This window comes from Sapajus apella, unplaced genomic scaffold (assembly GCF_009761245.1).
Source record: "Sapajus apella isolate SASKATOON/1434 unplaced genomic scaffold, GSC_monkey_1.0 scaffold29, whole genome shotgun sequence".
Taxonomy (NCBI): Eukaryota; Metazoa; Chordata; class Mammalia; order Primates; family Cebidae; genus Sapajus; species Sapajus apella.
Genome location: NW_022436969.1, coordinates 10,090,189 through 10,110,070, shown reverse-complemented (window position 1 = coordinate 10,110,070; position 19,882 = coordinate 10,090,189). Strand labels below are relative to the sequence as shown.

Below are 19,882 nucleotides of genomic sequence, written 5' to 3'. Positions count from 1 at the left end.
TCTGTCACCCAGGCTGGAGTGCAATGGTGCAATCTCGGCTCACTGTACCCTCCACCTCCTGGGTTCAAGCAATTCTCCTGCCTCAGCCTCCCAAGTAGCTGGGATTACAGGTGCCCACCACCACCGTCAGCTAATTTTTTTGTATTTTTAGTAAAGACGGGGTTTCACCATGTTGATCAGGCTGATCTTGAACACCTGACCTCAGGTGACCACCCAGCCTCCCAAAGTACTGGGATTACAGGCATAAGCCACCATTCCTGGCCTTATTTTCTTTTCTAAAACTATATATAATCAGTTTCTATGAAAAAAATAAAAATAGTTTGCATTCACTGGAAAAAAACAAACTTTCTTGAGCATTATTCTTTATCATTTTGAAGGATATTTTTCACTTCTGATTTATGAATACCAGTAGTCTCAATTTGTAGTGTGATCGATTAAATCTTACTCTGTGATATCACATCATATTTGTTTTTCCTTCTATCAATAGTTTTATTTTAGAGCATTCTATCTATGAGCTTTGGAATTTGGTTCATTTAATTTGGTTGTCCACTAAGAAACAATAATGATCTGATTAAATAATAATCCATTATTATTTAAATTACTTTGAACTTACAGTCCGTTCAGGAAAGAGTAAAGAATTCAAGTTTTTTGAGGAAGAGTGGGAGGAGGGAGAGAAGTAGAAAAGATAACTATTGGATACCGGGTTTAATACTTGGGTGATGAAATAATATGTACAACAAACCCCCATGACACATGTTTACCTAGTAACAAACCTTTACGTGTACCCTCAAAACTAAAATAAAAGTTTAAAACATTGTAAAAAAGAAAAATATAATGTTATAATTTGGAAATATAACTATTAACATGTCTATTTCTGAAGCATTTTATTAATAAATATTTAAATGAATTAATAAATATTTTTAGATGTTAAAAGTTTTACAAATAATAGTCAATGAGAAGCCTAGCATTGAACTGGTAAAGAATTATAGATCACTAGAAAGAATCACAAGTTTTAGTTCAAAGGTGGTCTGAGACTAGCAAGAAAATATTTTTTCAGATAACTGTAGGAAGACATTCAACTTAGAAAGTGTTTGATAATCCAAACAAAATGTTAGTCAGGTCTCTCTAATTAGAAAATGACTGGTCCACCTCAAACTCATATAAGCAATATTTTAAGAAAAAAAAAAAAGCAACAACAGTATTGCTACCATAACCGGGAGCTGGAGGGGAGCAGCTGACCTCAGGTTATCCTGAAACCTGAGGATGTCAGATGATGTCAGCAGGACACTCTACAATGTCCAGCTCTTCTTTCATCTGTATTAGCTTCATTCTCAAGTATGCTTTCCTGACAACTTGGCAGAAATTACATAAGCTCACAGCAAACTGGTTTCAGTGAAAAGAGAGGTCCTCGTTCCTTAGAGCTCCCAAAAAAGTCCTGGGGGAGAGCTTTGTTTCAGCTTTGCTCTGTGCCAGTGCTAGAAATAAATGCTGTAACCCAGATGACACATCATGGTGCTTAGTATTATGGTTACATAAGTGGTGAATGTCTTTTTCACACCCCCTATGGCAAGAATTACAAGACCACGTTCTCCTGCTAAACTCAAAACGATGAATGTAATTTCCTGGACTTGTTTAAGTTTCTTGTTTTCCTTGCTGACTCTAAACTGCAGTATATACTTTTCTGCCCTGGCTTATCAGTAGGACATCTGCTTCTGAAACTGATAATGGAATAGTTGCATTGCCTTATGTATTACATTCCCATTTCCTTCTTCCTTTTCTTTCTTGTGACCAGTCTAAATGCCTGCAGCAGATAAAACCTCTGCCAAATCACAGAAGACAGGACAATCTCACTTTCAGATTAATCCTCCTGCTAGCAGGAAATTAAGGTCTTATTTGTTGCTCCACTCTTGTTGACTTTATTTCAGGACTCTTGACAGTTTTTTACTATGAGAAAGTAAAAATCCTAAAAAATTTTGAGCTAGAAAATAAAGACAAAATACAGCTATTTATCAACTGACAACGACATTTCAATTTGCCATCTGGGAAGCACACCACTACCATACAAATAATGATGCTGGCCCCACATACTTGAGAGAGGATGAGTAGGCGTTAGCCAGGTTAAAGAAGGCATGTATGAAAGGCTGGAGAGGAAATAAGCTTCATGAATTGCAAGAACTCAACTTTTTTTTCTTGAGACAAATTTTCGCTCTGTCACCCAGGCTGGAGTGCAGTGGTGTGATATTGGCTAACTGGAATCTCTGCCTCCTTGGTGCAAATGAGTCTCCTGCCTCAGCCTCCTGAGTAGCTGGGACTATAGGCACCCGCCAACACGCCAAACTAATTTTTGTATTTTTAGTAGAGATGGGGTTTCACCACGTTGGCCAGGCTGGTCTCAAATTCCTGACCTCAGGTGATCCACCCACCTCGGCCTCCCAAAGTGCTGGGATTACAGGCATGAGCCACTGCACCCATCCGCAAATATTCTTATGCTTTTGAAGGGAAAGGGGATGGCTTAAGAAGTAGGAAGGTCCCCATCAACCTAAAAGGAAGAGGCTGAAGCACAAAATGTGATTTTTTGTGGACAGCTGCCTGGAAGACTCAGACACAAGCAACCTTGAATATAAGCTCTTTTGGCCTTTGTTACAACCAAGTTTTTAAAGGCTAAAAACCCAGGCCGGGCGCAGTGGCTCAAGCCTGTAATCCCAGCACTTTGAGAGGCCGAGGCGGGTGGATCATGAGGTCAAGAGATCGAGACCATCCTGGTCAACACGGTGAAACCCCGTCTCTACTAAAAATACAAAAAATTAGCTGGGCATGGTGGTGCGTGCCTGTAATCCCAGCTACTCAGGAGGCTGAGGCAGGAGAATTGCCTGAACCCAGGAGGTGGAGGTTGCAGTGAGCCAAGATCGCGCCATTGCACTCCAGCCTGGGTAACTTGAGTGAAACTCCCTCTCAAAAAAAAAAAAAAAACCTGGACAAGGAGTGAGCTGATACAAAGTTGCTTTTTTTTTTTTCCAGGGATTCTCATTGGTTTACACAAATAACATTGATTAGTGATTGGCTATGCATTGTTAAGCTATAGCATATGGGGTTTACTGTCTGGTGTGACATTATTAGGTATTTTACAGCTACTTGTAATAATAGCAAACAGTTTCGTGTTGGGGGGGCAGGGTCTGGCTCTGTTGCCCAGACTGGAGTGCAGTGGCAGCAACTCCGTTCACTGCAGCATCTACCTACCGGACTCAAGCAGTGCTCCTGCCTCAGCCTCCTGAGTAGCTGGGACCACAGGCGTGCACCACCATGCCCAGCTATTTTTTTGTATTTTTAGTAGAGACATGGGGTCTCAATATATTGCCCAGGCTGGTCTCAAACTTCTGGGTTTAAGTGATCCTCCCATGTTGGCCTCCCAAAGTGCTGGGATTTACAGGTGTGAACCACCAGGCCTGACCACAAACAGTTTGAATAGATGAATGAGATGTTTGTCTTATTTTAATGTTTCTCTAGGCTTGATAAAGTTTAAAAACTCTCATTCCTCAAATACAAGTTATTTTCTTTTATCAGTCCAAAGTAGGAAGGGCCTTCAAGACATAGAGAGGGATACTGCAGAGAACAATACACAGAAGTCTCAGTAATGGGGATACTGCAGAGAACAATACACAGAAGTCTCCTTCCTCAAGGAGCATACATCCTAATAGAGGAGGCATTCCGTTATTATTATTATTATTATTATTTATGAGACAGAGTCTCACTTTGTTGCCCAGGCTGGAGTAAAGTGGCACAGTCTTGGCTCACTGCAACCTCTGCCTCCTGGGTTCAAGCCATTCGCCTGCCTCAGCCTCCTGAGTAGCTGGGATTACAGACATCTGCCACCACGTCTGGCTAATTTTGGTATTTTTAGTAGAGATGGAGTTTCACCATGTTGGCCAGCTGGTCTTGAACCCCTGACCTCACGTGATCCACCCACCTGGGCCTCCCTAAGTGCCGGGATTATAGGTGTGAGCCACTGTGACCATCCGAGGCATTCAGTTATTTCACAAATATTCATTGAGGGGATATTACATACAAGGCATTATTCTAGATGCTGGAGATTCTGTAGTGAACAGAAAAGACATAATTCCCTGCTTTTGGTTTACATTCTTGTATTTGACAATAATTAAGTAAACAAATAATTAAATGCTAAGAAGGAAACAAACATGGTCCTCAAGAAGCACTGTCTAATCACACTTTCTGTAATGACGGAAATATTCATATATCTGCATTATTCAAAAGGATAGCCATAGATACATGAGTATTTGAAATGTAGTTACTAAAATTGAGGTATGTGCCACCATGATCAGCTAATTTTGTATTTTTAGCAGAGACAGGGTTTCTCCAGGTTGGTCAGGCTGGTCTCGAACTCCCGACTTCAGCCTCCCAAAGTGCTGGGATTACAGGCATGAACCACTGCACCCAGTCTGAGGAGCTGAATTTTTAATTTTATTTAATTTTTTTTTTTCATTTTTAAGAGATGGGGTCTTGCTATGCTGCCCAGGCTGGCCTTGAACTCCTGACCTCAAGTGATCCTCCTGCCTCAGCCTCTTGAGTAAGTGAGACTATAGGCCTGTACCACAGGGCTATTTAATTCTAAATAGCAACATCAGGCATTATTTATTATCTAGGGGCTCATTGATCACATCACAGGTTTTGGTATTTTTAGAAACTCTGTCCTTGGCTGGGCACAGTGTCTCCCTATAATCCCAGCACTTTGGGAGGCTGAGGTGGGAGGATCAATTGATCCCAGGAGACTGAGGCTGCAGTGAGTCAGGATCACACCATTGGACCTCAGCCTGGGCAACAAAGCAAGATCCTGTCTAAATGAGCAAACAAACGAAACTATGTCCTGAAATTGGTTCTTCTTCTGGTAACCCCAACAGCTCCAGGGGTTACTCCCTCTCCATTCATAACCAAAAGAAAAGAGCATTCCCTCCAAAGGTCTGACAGGATTAACTTAGATCCCAAGCCTACTATGAACAAGTAATGGAATGTAATTATTATAAAAGGTGGAGTCAGCTTTCTTAGGACCACAGGGATCACCACACAAATATTAGGAACATTTGGAAAGACAAGGGAATAGATGTTGAGAAGGCAACACACAAATACCCATTTTAGCCTTGTTACTCATAGAGTAGGAGCAGCTTCATCTACTGAAGGCTTATTAGAAATGCAGAATTTCAGGCCCCACAACAGCTGAATCAGATTTTCATTTTAAAGTTTCCCCAGGTGAGTCCTACACACATTAAACTTTGATAAGTATTGTCGTACAATATCCAAGAGTTCTGTTGATCAGGGATGAAGTCTCAACCACAGATACAAATTAAAAAGTACACATAAAGAGACCACAGCCACAAGCCGGGAAGCACTCTAACTTGTATCGGCTCCATACAGAAGGAAGAGTCAGCTAAGGAGATTTAGAAAGAATAGTTAGAGGCTGGTCATGGAGGCTCTGGGGCTGTAAACCCAGCATTTTGGGAGACCATGGCAGTAGGATCTCTTGAGCCCAGGAGTTGGAGACCAGCCTGGGCAGCGTAGTAATACCTCTTCTCTACAAAATAAAAAATAAGGCTGGGCGCAGTGGCTCATGCCTGTAATGGCAGCACTTTGGGAGGCTGAGGCAGGTGTATCACTTGAGGTCAGAAGTTCGAGACCAGCCTAACCAACATGGAGAAACCCTGTCTCTACTAAAAATACAAAATTAGCCAGATGTGGTGGCGCATTCCTGTAATCCCAGATACTCAGGAGGCTGAGGCAGGAGAATTGCTTGAAAACAGGAGGCAGAGGTTGCGGTAAACCGAGATTGCACCATTGCACTCCAGCCTGGGCAACAAGAGTGAAACTCCATCTCTAAATAAATAAATAAATAGCTGGGCATGGTGGCACACTCTTGTGGTCCCAGCTACTGAGGAGGCTGAGGCGGGAGGATTGCTTGAGCCAGGAAGGTTAAGGTCGCAGTGAGCCCTGATCATACCATTGCATTCCAGGCTAGGCAATAGAGCAGACCTTATCTTAAAAAAACAAAACAGAGTGTTTAGTGAGATTAGAAAAAAGGCCAGGTGATCTTGGCATCCTGAAAGCTGAAAGAGGAAGGGGGAGTGTCTGTGTTAAATTTTGATGAGGCTCACACCTGTAATCCCAGGACTTTGCACTTTGGGAGGCCAAGGCACGCACATCACTTGAGGTCAGGAGTTCAGATCATCCTGGCCAACATAAGGAAATCCCGTCTCTACTAAAAATACAAAAATTAACGGGAGGTGGTGATGCGTGCCTGTAATCTCAGTTACTGGAGAGGCTGAGGCACAGAATCGCTTGAACCCAGGAGGCAGACGTTGCAGTGAGCTGAGATCGCACTACTACACTCCAGGCTGGGCGACAGAGCAAGACTCCCTCTCAAAAAAATTTAAAAAAAAATTTTTTTTTCGATGAGTTGATGAGAAAGACCAAGATTGAAAAGTTTCTTTTATAGATCGAAACTTAAAGTGAAAATAATCCTCTACATTGTGTGATTTTTTTTTTGTTTGTTTTTTGAGATGGAGTTCTCTGCTGCCAGACTGGAGTGCAGTGGCGCGATCTTGGTTCACTGCATCTCTGCCTCCCGGGTTCAAGCAGTTCTCCTGCCTGAGCCTCCCGAGTAGCTGGGACTACAGGCGCGAGCCACCATGCCCAGCTAATTTTTGTATTTTTAGTAGAGCCGGAGTTTTACCATGTTGGCCAGGATGGTCTCGATCTCGACGTAGTGATCCGCCCGCCTCAGCCTTCCAAAGTGCTGGGATTACAGGCATGAACCTGGCCTCGGCCCATGTGTGATTTTCTTCAGGTACATTAAGTAATGCCAAAGACGGCCGGGCGCGGTGGCTCACGCCTGTAATCCCAGCACTTCGGAAGGCCCAGGCGGGTGGATCACGAGGTCAAGAGATCGAGACCATCCTGGTCAACATGGTGAAACCCCGTCTCTACTAAAAATACAAAAAAAAAAAATCAGCTGGGCATGGTGGCACATGCCTGTAATCCCAGCTACTCAGGAGGCTGAGGCAGGAGAATTGCCTGAGCCCAGGAGGCAGAGGTTGCGGTGAGCCGAGATCGCGCCACTGCACTCCAGCCTGGGCAACAAGAGCGAAACTCCGTCTCAAAAAAAAAAAAAGTAATACCAAAGACTCCCTGGTGTTGGAACAGAATCAGCATAATCATTTAGGTTTATCTCAGAACTTCTTTTCGTTCAGTAATGAATTTATATTAGGTGCTGTACTCTCGGTGCCCTGCTGTTCAGAAGCGTGATGGTGACAGTACTTTCTTTTTTTTTTTTTTTTTTTTTGATGGAGTTTCGCTGTTGTTGCCTAGGCTGGAGTGCAATGGCGCGATCTCGGCTCACTGAAACCACCACCTCCTGGGCTCAAGCGATTCTCCTGCCTCAGCCTCCAGAGTAGCTGGGATTACAGGCACGGGCCACCATGCCCAGCTAATCTTTTGAATTTTTAGTAGACAGAGTTTCACCATGTTGGCCAGGCTGGTCTTGAACTCCTGACCTCAGGTGATCCACCCGCCTCGGCCTCCTGAAGTGCGACAGTGCTATTAACTGGATTTATTGGAATCTCCCTCTTGCAGGACATTTTCCCTCCTAGACCAGCCCTCGACGCCCTCTGCCGGCTCAAGGCAACCTCCAGCCGCCAGGGGCCGTAGTCACGCTCCTCGTGGCCGGAAGGGAATGCGGCCCAGCGCAGCCTCGGCGTTTCCGCCGTGCGTCTGCAGTGCTCTGCGCGCTCTTTACGTTCGGAGACACTGGAGTAGGCGCTTCCGGCCATTCATACTGCCGTCGATCAGTATTAGGTTGCTGGATTTTGTGAGCTATCGGAACCAAAGGGTGACGGCGCTGCTAGGATGAAGCTTGTGAGGTGAGGGGGTGACCAGGTAGCTCTGGGGGCTGTGAAGGGCGGGCTTGGCCTGGAGTCCGGAAGGCTGAGTTCTCCCAGTTGCAGGAGGCGGGAAAGCCGCGTGTGCGCGGCCTGCTAACGGCCGGCCTCCTGAGCCCGCCGCTCGTGCTCTGGCCCGGACGTCCTCGTGGGTAGCGCACGGATCCCGGGAGTTTTCCGAGAGATGGGTATAAAGGCCGAGCGCTTCCTTCCCGCCTAGTGACTTAGAGGCTTTAAGGTGCCGCGCCGCCTGGGACACAGCTCGCTCTTACGGTTACTGATTTTTGAGTGGAATTCCAGGCTCACTTAAAAGTACTTAGAAGCTGTATGAGTTTATTTGGAAATAATTACACCTGTTTGCAAAACATTTTAAATCAGAGAAGGACTTGTGGCTCCACAAGTTTTGTTTGTTTGTTTGTTTGTTTTTAAATACAGTGTCTCACTTCGTTGACCAGGCTGGTCTCGAACTCTTGGGCTCAAGCGTTCCGCCCGCCTCGGCCTCCTAAAGGGCTGATATTACAGGTGTGAGCCACCTTGCCCGGCTGGTTTTTATCTTTTGATACTCCTTAGACTTATAAATGATTGTTCTACCTCAATTCCCCGTTAAGATAGGCTTTTGATTTAGGAAAATCTCCTAATATAGGGCAGAAATTATCACAACGCAATTGTGGCTGATTATCCAGATAATACATAGTTCTCCTGTTTTAGTTCTTTCGAAATAAATAAACCTGGTCAGTTAGGTGAACTTACTGAAGACTTTTTACTTACGTGAATAATTACAAACTACCTGCAAGTAGATTTGGTTTTGGTGTTTTTCCTTGAGACTGAACCTAGGACAGAGGCAGACGTTTCACATGACTAAGCCAGCAATTATAAATATTTAGCTCGTTTCTTTCCTGTTGAGTCAGGGATTGTCAATGTCCACTAAATAGCTTATGGGCATCTGTTATATACCAGGCGCTGGTACTAGAATTTTTTAAAAGGCAGAGTCCCTGCCTTGTTGGAGCTTTCTGATTAGTGGTGACTACAGAAAAGTAGATAACGCCTGAAATAACGTTTGTTCGAAACGTTTTAAATAACATGTAGAGGGTTTCAATATCAGGGAGGAGGCTGCTCGCGCCTGTAATCTCAGCACTTTGGGAGGCTGAGACGCGTGGATCACCTCAGGTCAGCAGTTCGAGTCCAGCCTGACCAACATAGTGAAACCCTGTCTTTACTAAAAATATAAAAACTAGCCGAGCGACGTGGCGTGTGCCTGTAATCCCAGCTACTTGGGAGGCTGAGGCAGGGTAATCACTTGAACCCATCAGGGGGAGGGAGGTTGCATGAGCGGAGAATCACACCACTGCACTCCAGCCTGGGCGACTCCGTCTCCAAAAAAAAATTATATTCAGGGAGGAGTTGGTACAAAAGACATTTAAGGTTAATTTTTAGTGTATTTTTATTTGAACTATAATTTTGGATAAGAAATCCTAGAATTAATTAGCTCAGCGTGGTGGCCCATGCCTGTAGTCCCACCTACTCAGGAGGCTGAGGCAAAAGAATCGCTTGAACCCGGGAGGTGGAGGTTGCAGTGAACCGACTTCATGCCACTTCACTTCAGCTTGATGACAGAGTGAGAGTCCATCTCAAAAAAAGTCCTAGAATTTAAAGTACATTTTTTAGACTGAAGCAGACCGATCATCTGACGTCAAGAATCCAAGACCAGCCTGGCCAACATGGTGCAATCCAATCCCTACTAAAAATACAAAAATTAGGTGGGCATGATGAGGCGTTCCTATAATCTCAGCTACTCAGGAGGCTGAGGCAGGAGAATCACTTGAACCTAGGAGGCGGAGGTTGCAGTAAGCTGAGATCCCGCCACTGCTGTACTCCAGCCTGGGTGACACAGCGAGACTCTATCTCAAAAAAATGTTTTTTTGTTTGTTTTTAAATTTCTCCATACCTGCCAAGCTGAATCTTAATCTACTCATAGTTCAATTTTATGTAATACACATTGGATCCCGTTTGTTCCATTTAAAGATACTGCATATTAAGACAATTTTCCCATAATTTTTAATACTTGTACTGAATCCTGTTTTGTGTCTTAAGTAAAATTTAGAAACAATTTTTTTTTTTTTTTTTTTTGAGACGGAGTTTCGCTCTTGTTACCCAGGCTGGAGTGCAATGGCGCGATCTCGGCTCACCGCAACCTCCGCCTCCTGGGTTCAGGCAATTCTCCTGCCTCAGCCTCCTGAGTAGCTGGGATTACAGGCACGCGCCACCATGCCCAGCTAATTTTTTGTATTTTTAGTAGAGACGGGGTTTCACCATGTTGACCAGGATGGTCTCGATCTCTTGACCTCGTGATCCACCTGCCTCGGCCTCCCAAAGTGCTGGGATTACAGGCGTGAGCCACCGCGCCCGGCCTAACAATTTTTTTTTTTTTTCTTACTGAAGACTGTATCTTTCCTGCAGAAAGTGATTGTTTGACTAGTTTGCATTTTCAGTAGACTTTTGTTTCTGTATCTCCATTGGCGGTGTTATCATCCTTATCCTCACTGTCACCCTAACCAAAAACCTGGGAGGTGAGCTTGACTTTTTCTCTCCTGATGTTCTTGACATTTGATAAATTGCTGTTTGCCAATGTTACCTACTTCATACACATGTTCCACGTTATCCTGTTTTGATTGGTTTTTGTGTTCAAATAGTGTGTTTTGATACTGAAGGACACTATTATCTGACTATAAGTTTCACTAAGTAAAAATAATTCAGATATTGAAAGATTAATCTGAAAATAATTTGAATCCATTTGGTTCCTGGGCTCAGAGAGGGAGGAATAATTATGTATTTGTCTTGCTTGTAGTAGCCTCCATTCATTCCAGACACCACCACTGAGGTTCAGGCCCTTCTTATCCCACTCATGGTTTTTTTGTTTTCCTTCTTTGAGGTAAGTATTTTATACGATGAAATGCAGTATATATTTCCTGGTATTGAAAAATATGAACACCTTTTTTTTTTTTTTTTTTTGACATGGAGTTCCACTCTTGTTGCCCAGGCTGGAGTGCAATGTCACGATCTTGGCTCACCGTAACCTCCGCCTCCCAGGTTCAAGCAATTCTCCTGCCTCAGCATCCCGAGTAGCTGGCATTGTAGGCATGTGCCACTACACCTGGCTAATTTTGTATTTTTAGTAGAGATGGGGTTTCTCCATGTTGGTCAGACTGGTCTCAAACTCCTGACCTTGGCTTCCCAAAGTGCGGGGAATACAGGTGTGAGTCACTATGCCCGGCCTGTAAAACTTCTTTTACTCACATGTTTTTGAGATTCATCCACATTGTCAAGTGCATCAGTAATTTGTTCATTTTTATTACTAGATATTAGTGCATTGTGTGTTTAGAAGTTCTGTATTTTAGGCCGGGCGTGGTGGCTCACACCTGTAATCCAGCACTTTGGGAGGCCGAGGCAGTTGGATCGCAAGGTCAGGAGTTCAAGTCCAGCCTGGTCAATATAGTGAAACCCCTTCTCTACTAAAAATACAGAAATTAGCTGGGCTTGGTGGCACATGCCTGTAATCCAAGCTGCTCAGGAGGCTGAGGCAGAAGAATCGCTTGAGCCCAGGATGTGGAGGTTGCAGTGAGCCGAGATCGCGCCACTGCACTCCAGCCTGGGCGAAAGAGTTAGACGCCGACTCAAAAAAAAAAAAAAAAAAAAAAAAAAAAAAAAAAACCGTAAACAAACTTGAATGACTGGCAAACCAGTAGAAAATAAAAACTCAACCTAATTGAGAATGTGTGAATAATGTGAACAGACAATTCACAGAAGAAATACAATTTTCCCATATTCATGAAAAGATAATCTCACAAGTAATTAAGGAAAAACAAAGTTTTCCCCCTATCAAATTGACAAAAATTGGAAGGATTGATAGCAACTAGTGTTGGTGAGGGTTTGCATAATTGGGTTAATAATGGGAAAAAGTTGAAACAAACTAATGTCCATCAACGAGAGTAATAAATTTTGACATTTCCATATGGTGGAATAGTTTTCAGTTCTTAGAATGTTATTTTAGTGTTTTTTGAGATGGAGTCCTGCTCTGTGGCCCAGGCTGGAGTGCAGTGGCATGATCTGACCTCACTGCAACCTCCACCTCCTGGGTTCAAGCAGTTCTCATGTCTCAGCCTCCCAAGTAGCTGAGATTACAGGCCTTTGCCACCACGCCTGGCTAATTTTTTTTTTTTTTTTGAGATGTAGCCTCAATTGGTTGCCCAGGCTGGAGTGCAGTGGTGCGAACTCGTCTCACTGCATCCTCTGCCTCCTGGGTTTGAGCGATTCTCCTACCTCAGCCTCCAAGTAGCTGGGACTACAGGCACGTGCCATTGTGCCAGGCTAGGCTAATTTTTCTGTTTTTATAGAGGTGGGATTTCACCAGATTGGCTAGGCTGGTCTTAAACTCCTGACCTCAGGTGATTTGCCTGCCTCAGCATCCCAAAGTTCTGGGATTACAGGCGTGAGCCACTGTGCCCCACCATAATTTTTGTATTTTTAATAGAGGCAGGGTTTCACCATGTTGGCCAGACTGATCTTGAACTCCTAACATCAGGTGATCTGCTGGCCTCAGCCTCCCAAAATGCTGGATTACAGGCGTAAGCCACCATGCCCAGCAGAGGTTCTTAGAATGTTTTATATTTTGGTTGAAATGGAAATATGTCCAATATAAACTGCTAAATGAGAACTACAAATTATAGAACTGAGTAAAATATAACCCAATTTATGTAAAAATAAATTTGTATATATACTTATGAATGCATATAAGATGATCTGGAATAATATTCCTACATACCCACAGTGCAGGGGTTAGGAAGGGAGATTTTTACTCTACCTATAAGTGTATAATAAGTTTGTAATCTTATTTATTTATTTATTTTTTTTTTGAGATGGAGTCTCACTCTGTCACCAGGCTGGAGTGCAGTGATGCGATCTCGGCTCACTGTAACCTCTGCCTCCTGGGTTCAAGCATTTCTCCTGCCTCAGCTTCCCAAGGCTCACTATAACCTTCTCCTTCTGGGTTCAAGCAATTCTTCTGCCTCAGCTTCCCAAGTAGCTGGGACTACAGGTGCATGCCACCATGCCCAACTAAATTTTGTATTTTTAGTAGAGGTGGGGTTTTACCATGTTGGCCAGGATGGTCTCGATCTCTTCACCTCATAATCAGCCCACCTCGGCCTCCCAAAGTGCTGGGATTACAGGTGTGAGCCACCGTGCCTGGCCCATGCTTATAAATCTTTTTACCAACTGTAATTCTTTATTTCTTTTTCATGATTTATAATCAGTCTAAGATCTTGTATGTCTGGATTTGAGGTTTGAAAATTAGAAACGTCCAAATGACAGCTTGTTAGTACTGTTATGCTCCTTCATAAAGGTTGAGGACATAATTCAGGAAAAGCTGAAATTGTTATGCATATTATTAATAGAAATTGATACAGGTGGCATCTAGCAAATTTTCAACATCTAGATGTTTCACCCTTTCAACTTAATAAATGTGATTTTAAAGTGCCGCAGGTAAAAATTAATGGTTTTATTCCTATTTATAGATTTTTGATGAAATTGAGTCATGAAACTGTAACCATTGAATTGAAGAATGGAACACAGGTCCATGGAACAATCACAGGTATGGCAGTTGGACTGCTTTTATAACAGTTTTTTTCTTCTCGTGGTTCCACCTGCTAGCTTCTTTTTTGATTGCTTAATGAACATTATTGTAGTACAAATCCTTATTTTGTCTAAATTATTTAATTGATTTTTGGAGACAAAGTTTCGCTCTATCACCCAGGCTGGAGTGCAGTGGCGTGATCTTGGCTCACTACAAGCTCCACCTCCTGGATTCACGCTATTCTTCTGATTCAGCCTCCAAATATCTAGGATCACAGGCGCCTGCCACATGCCTGGCTAATTTTTGTATTTTTAGTGGAGACAAAGTTTCACCATGTCAGCCATGCTGGTCTTGAATTGGACCAGGCTGGTCAGTAGACTTTAGGTGATCTACCCGCCTTGGCCTCCCAAAGTGCTTGGATTACAGGCATGAGCCACGGCACTCGGCCTAAGTAGGTATTCAGTTATCCCATTTGTTCAGATATGATTTGATAAAGGCTTCAGTATTCAGGTGTCAGCTATAATGTCATATTTTCACCCTGAAAAATCTTGCTTTGTATTTTGTAAGATCTTATGCTAAGAATAATAGCTTAATGAGGAAAACAGGTTGTGGCAGACTACTTAGAGCCTTTGCAGCTTTATAATCAAAGTATTCTTAATAAAAGCAGTAACAATTTTTTACTTGTGTACATAGAAGCAGAAACAAAGGTGAGGATAGTTTGATAGAATGGGGCTTACGAGGAAGTTACAATGACAGTGGGAGAAACAAGTAAGAAACACCTGTCAAATTGGCAGTGATCCTAAAGCCGAGTCAGGGTTCTTCCATGGCTTGCTGCATTCACTTCTGTAAGCAAAACATTAGTGTGCTAGGAAAAATCTCTAGGAAGGAAAAATCTCTAGGAAGGAAACACTGCTGATTTATACTGACGTTATTCCCCCATTTACCAGTTACACGTGCTAAATTGTGTCACAGAAAACTTGCACTGTAGCAGAACAGTATTCTTTTGTAGTCCAGTATTTACTGTGGCTTGGTAGATTAATTAGTTGCCTTCCTTGTATCATACTAATAACTGCCCAATTCTTTTCCCCTTTAGGTGTGGATGTCAGCATGAATACACATCTTAAAGCTGTGAAAATGACCCTGAAGAACAGAGAACCTGTACAGCTGGAAACGCTGAGTATTCGAGGAAATAACATTCGATACTTTATTCTACCAGACAGTTTACCTCTGGATACACTACTTGTGGATGTTGAACCTAAGGTGAAATCTAAGAAAAGGGAAGCAGGTAAGTGTGAAGGAATATAAACATTTTTTTGAATGCTAATCCTAATCTACACTATTCATAATATAAATATTTGTAAACGACACAAGGGTCTTCGTTGTTTAATATTTCCTATAGTATGTATTATAACTCCTGGGATTGCTGTTAAAAACATTGATGTATTTCCTGTTCAAAGGATTTATCATTTCCTGTCTCCTGCCCCCAACTCTCTGCCCCTGCTTTGGAAGATTTGGAGATGGACTCTTTATTCCTAGTATTGTGAAATTTCTTAATGTCTTGGTATAGGGGCTTCTCATGTGTATAATTGCAGCTACTTGAGAGGGTGAGGTGGGAAAATTGCTTGAACCCAGGAGGTGGAGGTTGCAGTGAGCCAAGATGGCACCACTGCATTCCAGCCTGGGTAACACAGAGTGAGATCCTGTCTCAAAAATAAATAAATTAATTAAATTAATTAAATTAAATTTGTTTTTAGGCTGGGTGCAGTGGCTCGTACCTATAATCCCAGCACTTTGGGAGGCTGAGGTGGGCGGATCACCTGAGGGCAGGACGAACTCCCAGTCTGATCAACAGGCAGACCAGCCTGACCAATATGGAAAAACCCCATCTCCACTAAAAAAAATTTTTTTTTCTTTTTTTGTGACAGAGTCTTGCTCTTGTCACCCAGCCTGGAGTGCAGTGGTGTGGTCTTGGCTCACTTCAACCTCCACCTCCCAGGTTCAAGCTATTATTCTTCCTCAGACTCCCAAGTAGCTGGGACTACAGGCTCGTGCCACCACACCCAGCTATTTTTGTATTTTTAGTAGAGGTGGGGTTTTACCATGTTTGCCAGGATGGTCTTGATATCTTGACCCCGTGATCTACCCACCTTGGCCTCCCAAAGTGCTAGGATTACAGGCGTGAACCACCGACCTGTTTTCTTTCTTTAAAAAGAAAAAGACGCCAGGCACGGCAGCTTCCAGTACTTTGGGAGGCCCCAGTGGGTGGATCGCCTGAGGTCAGGGTTTGAGACCAGCCCGGCCAACATAGTGAAACTCCATCTCTACTAAAAACACAAAAAAATGAGCCAGGCATGGTGGTGGGTCTGTAAAGGCTGGACCTACAGAGTGAGACCCTTTATCAAAAAAAAGGAGAATGTGACTGTGTCAGGATTTTCTAATATTCATAGCTGTCTGAAGATGAAATAAGTTTATTTGGGTGATGAGTTCTCTGTCACCATGATACTCAACTAGAGTTAGGATGACCAAGTGGCAGGGATGTTGCTATATGGCTTAAAGCACTAGATTATGTTTGGGTCAAATGAGTTTTAATTTTTTGAAGAGTTAATAAGATTGTGATTTGATATCATAGTTATAAACTTCCCTGGTTTTGAATTAACTTGCTTGGATTTTATTCAGTTACCAGACTCTGGCATCAAGGTATTCATGTTCTGTTGATACATCTCTTCCATTTTTTGTGAGGTTCAAATCATTTTATGGTGAATTTGAGACATGATGTAAAGAAAACATATTTAAAATTTGACAAATTTCTTAGTAAATAAATTGAAACAATAATATTCCTAGGCCTTTAGTTCTTGGTTCTGCATGATAATGTGTTGGGGGCGTGGGGGGAAATCTGAAGTCTTAACACATTTAAGAGAAGCTAAAGTTTTCTTTACTGTAACTGCTAATAAAGAGCTATAAATGGGGAAAGGTGTGTGTGTAAACGCTGTTTGTGGTGGCAAGGTAACATTCGTGCAGAAGAGAATTGAACTTGCTTTGTTTTTCTTTTCCCTCAGTTGCAGGAAGAGGCCGAGGCAGAGGCAGAGGAAGAGGACGTGGCCGTGGCAGAGGAAGAGGGGGTCCAAGGCGATAATGTCTCTCATGATTACTGTTTCAAAGTCATATGGGATCTGGGATATTTTTTGTACAGGTTGTGTTTGTTTATGTCAGTTTTTAATAAACATAAATGTGGGACAGAGCTGTCTATTGAGTATATCAGAGTTTTAGTAGTTTCCTCCACATTCACAAGAATACCACAGTGCGAGCTAAGCATTTCTACTGGGCAGTTTCATTTTTAGATGATCAGGCTTTAAGTTTTTGAACTAAAATTTTTATTTTTATGATAATAAAAATAAGGTTAAAAGAAAAGCCTCAGACAAATTAAATTTGACAGTTTAATTGAGCAAAGAACAATTCATAAATCAGGTAGCCCCTGAACCAGAATAGATTCAGAGGCTTCAGCCCAGCTGCATAGTTGATGAGGATTTATGGACAGAAGAAGGAAAGTGATGTATGGAAAATGGAAGTGAGATACAGCAACAGCCGGATTAGTTAACAGTTCAGCGTTTGCCTTATTTGAATATAGGTTGAACAGTTCGCTCCCTTTGATTGGCTGAAACTTAGTAATTGGCCCAAGAGTAGGGTACCATTTATTTACACAACCAGTTAGGCTGCAGTTCACTTTGTCCTGAAACCTTTAGGCTGAACTTCAGATATGTAAAGAGACAATTTTAGGCTAAACTTATATAGAATATATGCCCTTTTACTTTACATGCACTGAATGTGCATTTTATTGCTTTACTCTGACTTCATTCTGTGGCACCCACCTACAAGGGGAAGTAAGTTATTTTTGGTATTTTGGAAACTAAAGTCCTTATGGGATGGGGTCTAAAATTCTCCTTTACTGAGTTTTACTCCACAGAGTCTTAGGTACTTGGTAAAAAGTTGTCTTCTAAATTAAGGGTCATTGCTTTTGTCTAGCTGCTACTTTTTGTTTCTTTTGCTTTTTAATCAGTTCTCAATAGGATATAGTTTTATGTTCTCCAAGTTAAAACTTGGAGTTAAATGTTCACTAGATTATCAGTTATGAGCAGTGTTAAAACCTGTTAATGTGGAATGTACCTGTCAGTGCCTCCTTTATTAAGGGGTTCTTTGAGAACAGAAGAGAAAAGACCTACTTCATTTGACTGCAAAACTGTTCTAATTGTTAATAAAGATTTTTTAAAAGTGTTTCTAATTGGTTAAGCTCAGAAAAATGCCTCTCAGTGTATCAGTTTTTCGTAAAGGTTACTACCAAATATTTATATGCTAAGGAAAAAAACTGAGGATGTGGGTGACTTAAATCTGTATTTTCATCGTGCATGTGAGTTGTTTTGTTAAATAAGGAAATTTTCTGCAAAGATTGTTACCTAAAAAAAGTTTAAGTCCTGTAAGAGGATTATATAAATTGAGAGCAAGAGTGGGGATGTGTATGTTTTAAAGAAGTCACTATAGCTTGCAGGGACTCGGTGGGTGCTGCTGGGTGCCCCCTCTCCGGCAAAAATAAGGAAGTCACTACAAAATGTGCATATAAATATGTATATTATATAAATATAGTATATATAATAAATTTGAATTTACTTGATGAGGTAAGATACTTTAAAAACATTATCGGCTGTGCGCAGTGGCTCACACCTATAATCCCAGCACTTTGGGAGGCCAGGGTGGGGGAATCACCTGAGGTCAGGAGTTTGAGACCAGCCTGGCCAACATGGTGAAACCTCATCTCTACTAAAAATAAAAAAAATTAGCTGGACATGGTGCTGGCACCTGTAATCCCAGCTACTCGGGAGGCTGAGGCAGGAGAGTCACTTGAATATGGGAGGTGGAAGTTGGGGTGTGCTGAGATCACGCCACTGTATTCCAGCCTGGGCGACCGAGGGAGATTCCATCTCAAAAAAAAAATATATATTTAAACTAATATGTTAGATATTAATATACATGTGGAATGCACCTGTCATAAATTTACATATTAGTATATTAGCTAATATATTTTAAGTATCTTACCTCAAGTAAATAATTTATTTTTCCACAGTTGATGTTCTATTTTTTAATAAGTCATCGAAGTTATGTAATAATTAGCTTCCCCCCCCCCAAATTAATGGCAGTGGTAATCCAGTTTTATTACAGGTTCTATGATCCAAAAGGGGATGTATGAAATTCATGATGATTAAGACAATTCTTTAATAGTAAAATATATTAAAAGTGGGTTGGCATGACAAGATACAACCAATATGTCATTTTTCTCCATACCTTTCTTTAATTAAGCTGGGGAATAAATATCTGGATTTCATTATTTCCCATCTTCTGATCTATTGGTGCTCCTATTGGTTGTATCCAAGCAGAAGGCAAAAGGCAGAGAGGAGATTTGAAGGGGTCAAACAGAAAAACCCTGCAAGAGTAGGAAATCAACATAGTTGGCTCTGTCCTCATGGAACTTATAGACTAAAAGGAAAGCAGATACCGCATAAAAATTGGAGCTGGATACTGTGGTGCACACCTGCAGTCCTTGCTACTGGGGATGCTAAGGCAGAATTGCTAGAATCCAGGAGTTTAAAGCCATAGCTGCTATGATTGCAACTTACAGCCCTCCAGCCTGGGTAACCTAGTGAGACTTGACTCTTAAATTTTAAAATTTTGAAAATAGCTGCATAACATAAGAGATTTAAAATTATGTTTTGGCCAGGCATGGCAGCTCATGCCTGTGACTCCAACACTTTGGGAGGCCAAGGTTGGTAAATCACTTGAGGTCAGGAGTTTGAGACCAGCCTGGGTTAACACGGTGAAACCCCTCTCTACTGAGAATAGATAAGTCAGCTAGGTGGTGTCGTGGGTGCCTGTAATCCCAGTTACTCAGGAGGCTGCGACAGGAGACACTTGAACCCTGGAGGCAGAGGTTGCAGTGAGCTGAGATCATACCACTGCACTCCAGCCTGAGTGACAGCAAGACTGTCTCAAAAAAAAAAAATTGTTTTGAGAGTTTTCATGCTTAGGATGTTTGCAGTGTGAAGCCAGTCTAATAACAGTTTAATAATAGACCACAATGGATACTAGATTGAGTTTGTTCCACTAGAGGTCATTATTTCATTTTCATGTGAAAGGGCTAAAATTGTGTGAAGAAAAAGCTATTTGAACTGATTACCATCATTTGCTATAAAGAAACCGTTGTAATATGAATAGAAAACAGACTAGAGTTTAACATGCTGCTTTTTTTTTTTTTTTTTTTTTTTTTTTT

At 42.0% G+C, this 19,882-nt stretch overlaps 1 protein-coding gene and 1 long non-coding RNA gene across 3 annotated transcripts in view; both read left to right on the top strand.

Moving 5' to 3' along the window:
• Nucleotides 1–2,799: 2,799 nt before the first annotated feature.
• Nucleotides 2,800–19,882, top strand: part of LOC116561451 — an 18,356-nt gene continuing 1,273 nt past the window's right edge. The window contains exon 1 of the long non-coding RNA XR_004273435.1: nucleotides 2,800–2,883. This is a non-coding gene — a long non-coding RNA (uncharacterized LOC116561451). The remainder of the gene's footprint in view (nucleotides 2,884–19,882) is intronic.
• Nucleotides 7,721–17,841, top strand: SNRPD1 (small nuclear ribonucleoprotein D1 polypeptide). 2 transcript variants are annotated; one of them, XM_032293223.1, is made up of 4 exons: nucleotides 7,721–7,857; nucleotides 13,511–13,587; nucleotides 14,663–14,854; nucleotides 16,626–17,841. In XM_032293223.1, exons 1-4 carry the CDS (start codon nucleotides 7,736–7,738, stop codon nucleotides 16,700–16,702), a joined length of 468 nt encoding a protein of 155 aa, XP_032149114.1. In that variant the 5' UTR covers nucleotides 7,721–7,735; the 3' UTR covers nucleotides 16,703–17,841. The 2 variants fall into 2 exon arrangements, with proteins under 2 accessions (XP_032149114.1, XP_032149116.1); XM_032293225.1 differs by having other exon boundaries at nucleotides 7,753–7,922.

What these genes read in the sequence shown, in the direction of transcription:
- SNRPD1 (XM_032293223.1), top strand. Translation starts at nt 7,736, where the DNA reads ATGCGGCCCAGCGCAGCCTCGGCGTTTCCGCCGTGCGTCTGCAGTGCT. An exon ending in GGTCCATGGAACAATCACAG is followed by an intron (nt 13,588 to 14,662) that starts GTATGGCAGTTG and finishes TTTCCCCTTTAG; the next exon opens with GTGTGGATGTCAGCATGAAT. An exon ending in ATCTAAGAAAAGGGAAGCAG is followed by an intron (nt 14,855 to 16,625) that starts GTAAGTGTGAAG and finishes CTTTTCCCTCAG; the next exon opens with TTGCAGGAAGAGGCCGAGGC.